General features: G+C 44.3%; 1 protein-coding gene across 1 annotated transcript; it reads left to right on the top strand.

The window, feature by feature from the left end:
* Nucleotides 1–470: 470 nt before the first annotated feature.
* On the top strand, nucleotides 471–3,383 carry LOC124654864. Its single transcript, XM_047193845.1, has 3 exons — nucleotides 471–2,621; nucleotides 2,709–2,751; nucleotides 2,879–3,383. The coding sequence occupies exon 1, from the start codon at nucleotides 1,192–1,194 to the stop codon at nucleotides 2,614–2,616; it is 1,425 nt and encodes a 474-aa protein (XP_047049801.1). The 5' UTR covers nucleotides 471–1,191; the 3' UTR covers nucleotides 2,617–2,621; nucleotides 2,709–2,751; nucleotides 2,879–3,383.

Below are 3,383 nucleotides of genomic sequence, written 5' to 3'. Positions count from 1 at the left end.
TGGGGTAGCTATATCAGAGCAAGTATAATAGATCAGAGTCAGCAGGCTATAAGCCGTTCCACGTCATCAAAATCCGAGCTGGAGGGGAGAGACCAAAGGAGAGAGAAGAGAACGGGCGATTCCTGTATCGCCCGGCTACAGCGCTAGATACGAGAAACAACCGCCTGCTTGCAGCCCGATGCGGGCGCTAGCGCCGGCGATGCCGATCCGGTGCGTCTTCCTTGCCTCCCGCGCTTCTCCTTGTCCGCGCGCGCTGATTCCTTCACCCTCGTCCCAAATCGCGGCTAATCGGAGAAGCCCCTAAATCCTCTTCTGAACCATAGGACCTATGCTCCAAATCGCCCCCAAATCACCACCTCTCGGACCTTGAACTGCGGCCGGCGCCGGAGCATCTGGAGTCCCTCCGCCAGGGCCTTATCTCGTCAGGCCGGCAGTGCCTCACCTCGTCCTGCCGTCGGTGCCCATGGCGGCCTCCTCTTCCGCACCATGCTGGCCCGCCAGGCTGCAGCAGGTGCTGCGGCTCAAGGCCCTTGCTGGGCACCATCTGCAGGCGTTGATTCCTCTGTGTCTCCTTGGTTCACGCATGAAAATATGGATGACTCCGATCTGGAAGTATGGTATGATTTCTTTATTCCTTATGCATCTACGATTACCTTGATAGTTTCTAGCTGATGATTCCGATCTGGACATTTGTATGATATACAATAGCAGCTATTGGCATACTGCATTTCGTGAGCATGGTCAGAGGTGGGCAAAAGTCCACTTTTCATGTATCTAAATGCAGCAATATCTTCTTCTCATGTATCTAAGTGTTGTTTTTAGCAAGATTAGAACTGCATTATTAAGCTCCAAAATGCAATCACAACCATTATAGTGTTCAAAACTGCTGTAGGTAGGATTCTTCCGTACATGAGTTTTTTCCACACTATCACTGCTACTTTCTTTTTGTGCTGAAATACAAGAATGTTTTCTACTGATTTTATTTAAAATGTATTTAAATTGTAGTCAACATTCCACACTTTAAGTTCAGTGCAGTCCAGATAACCATGTACTCCAGTCAAAAGTCCAACTACACTTAACTACAATGCAGTTCAGATAACCATGTACTCAAGTCAAAAGTCCAACTACACTTAACTACAATGTAGTTCAGATAACCATGTAACAATAATTACGTGCTGTTGATTCTATATAATGCTCTATCTCCTCTTCAGACTCATCCACCCAAACCCATCTTCCTCCTCTACCTCTTATCTTCCTACTCAGCCTACCAACCTCTATCCCTTAGCCACCATGTCCGATTCATACACAGATGATTCTGGTGAGCTAGCCCCATCCAGAATCATGGAAGTTTATGTTGCTGAGCAGAACCTACTAGACTCCTTTGCTAAGAGGCTTGTGATGAAAATCAAGGCAAGGCTTGGAGATGGATTATCTCGGCGACGATACGGTAAAAGGAAGAGAATTCGAAGGGATCATAGAGGTGCTCATGAACGTCTGGTGGAGGACTACTTTGCTGAACAACCACTCTACCCCGAGAGTATGTTTCGTACTAGATTTCGTATGAATAGAGACCTCTTCCTACGCATTGTGAATGCCCTTGGTCAATGGTCTCCCTATTTCACTTATAGGGCAGATTGTTCTGGTCGAATAGGACTCTCACCATTGCAAAAGTGTACGGCAGCCATGCGCATGTTAGCATACGGCACCCCTGCAGATGCCCTTGATGAGTACTTGAAGATTGGCAAATGCACTGCATTAGAGTGTTTGGACAAGTTTGCACGGGGGGTGATTCATGTGTTCGGTGGGAAGTACTTGCGACGCCCGACACAGGAGGATGTCGAGCGTCTACTTCAGGTTAACGAATCTCGTGGTTTCCCTGGAATGCTAGGAAGTATCGACTGCATGCACTGGCGGTGGGAGAATTGTCCTTTAGCATGGAGGGGGCAATTCACGCGTGGTGATTATGGAGTACCAACGATGATCCTAGAAGCCGTTGCTTCTCAGGACCTTCATATTTGGCATGCTTTCTTTGGAGTTGCTGGGTCAAACAATGACCTTAATGTGCTCAACCAGTCCCCACTGTTTTTTGATGCATTAAAAGGAGAGGCCCCTCAAGTTCAGTTTTCTGTCAATGGGAATGAGTATACCACAGGTTACTACCTTGCCGATGGTATATACCCAGAATGGGCTGCGTTCATGAAGACTATACCACTTCCCCAAACAGAGAAGGACAAGTTGTTTGCGAAGTACCAAGAAGGGGCAAGGAAAGATGTTGAGCGTGCTTTCGGGGTGTTGCAGTCCCGTTTTAGCATTGTACGCCGGCCTGCACGTTTATGGAAGAGAAAGAGTATTGGAAGGATAATGCTAGCTTGTGTGATTCTTCACAATATGATAGTCGAAGATGAAAAAGAGCAGGCTGCCATTCATATTGACTTGAATGAGAATCCAGGGGCTTCATTTGCTCTGCCTCCTGAAGTGAATGTTGGCGGAAATCTTTGTTTCGCTGATGTGATGCGTAGAAAAGCTACTATCCGTGCTCGTCCACAACATACCCAGCTTAAAAATGATTTGATCGAGCATATTTGGCATAGGTTTCGAAATAGCCGTCATAATTAATCATGGTGGGATACTGATATCTGCATGTTCCTATTCCATTTTTCTGTGACATTGAGGATAAACATGATATTTTACATTCATTTTTATTTCAGGATTGAGCAATGATGTGGTGATTGCAGCAGGTGGTATTTGCGGGTATGCATTCTCTAATCTAAATGTGTTTTGTTTATTAACTAATTAAAGAGCACTCTACTGTATTGTTCAGTAAAATGTAATGTATAGCTGCTTATTTACGTTTTCTTTGTTTCCTTTTCCCATACAGTCTTGAAGTATATCGATGAAAATGGATGGTCGCTCCTTTCTACAAAGTTTCAACTATGCTTTGTGACTTTCGTGGATGGTGTAGATCAAAACTAATGGCTTGTTTGCCTAAGATCTTATTTAGCATTAAGTTTAGTTAATGATTTCTTATAGACTTATGTAATGTTTAAGTGTCGATGTGATGGTGCTATTCTCCACCATTTGTTGCTTATCGTTTGTCTAGATCAAAATTAACGGCTTGTTTGCCAGAGATCTTATTTGTTATGTAATGTTTAAGTGTGGTCTGAATATTAATCAGTTTATCTCATCACATCCTGTTGGCATGAATGGCATATATATCTATGGTGTTTGAAATGGCCACAAAGTTGCAGTTTACAGTGGATCCTAATAAATTGTATACACATGCTAGACTATAGCCAATATAATAGCCAACTTGTTATACAAGTGGGCTTTTATAAAGGCTTTAGGTGACATGGCACTAGTGTAGAGCCAGCAGCCGGCTCTTC

The sequence above is a fragment of the Lolium rigidum genome, chromosome 5 (genome assembly GCF_022539505.1).
Source record: "Lolium rigidum isolate FL_2022 chromosome 5, APGP_CSIRO_Lrig_0.1, whole genome shotgun sequence".
Classification (NCBI taxonomy): domain Eukaryota; kingdom Viridiplantae; phylum Streptophyta; class Magnoliopsida; order Poales; family Poaceae; genus Lolium; species Lolium rigidum.
This window is presented reverse-complemented; position numbering and strand designations above follow the sequence as displayed.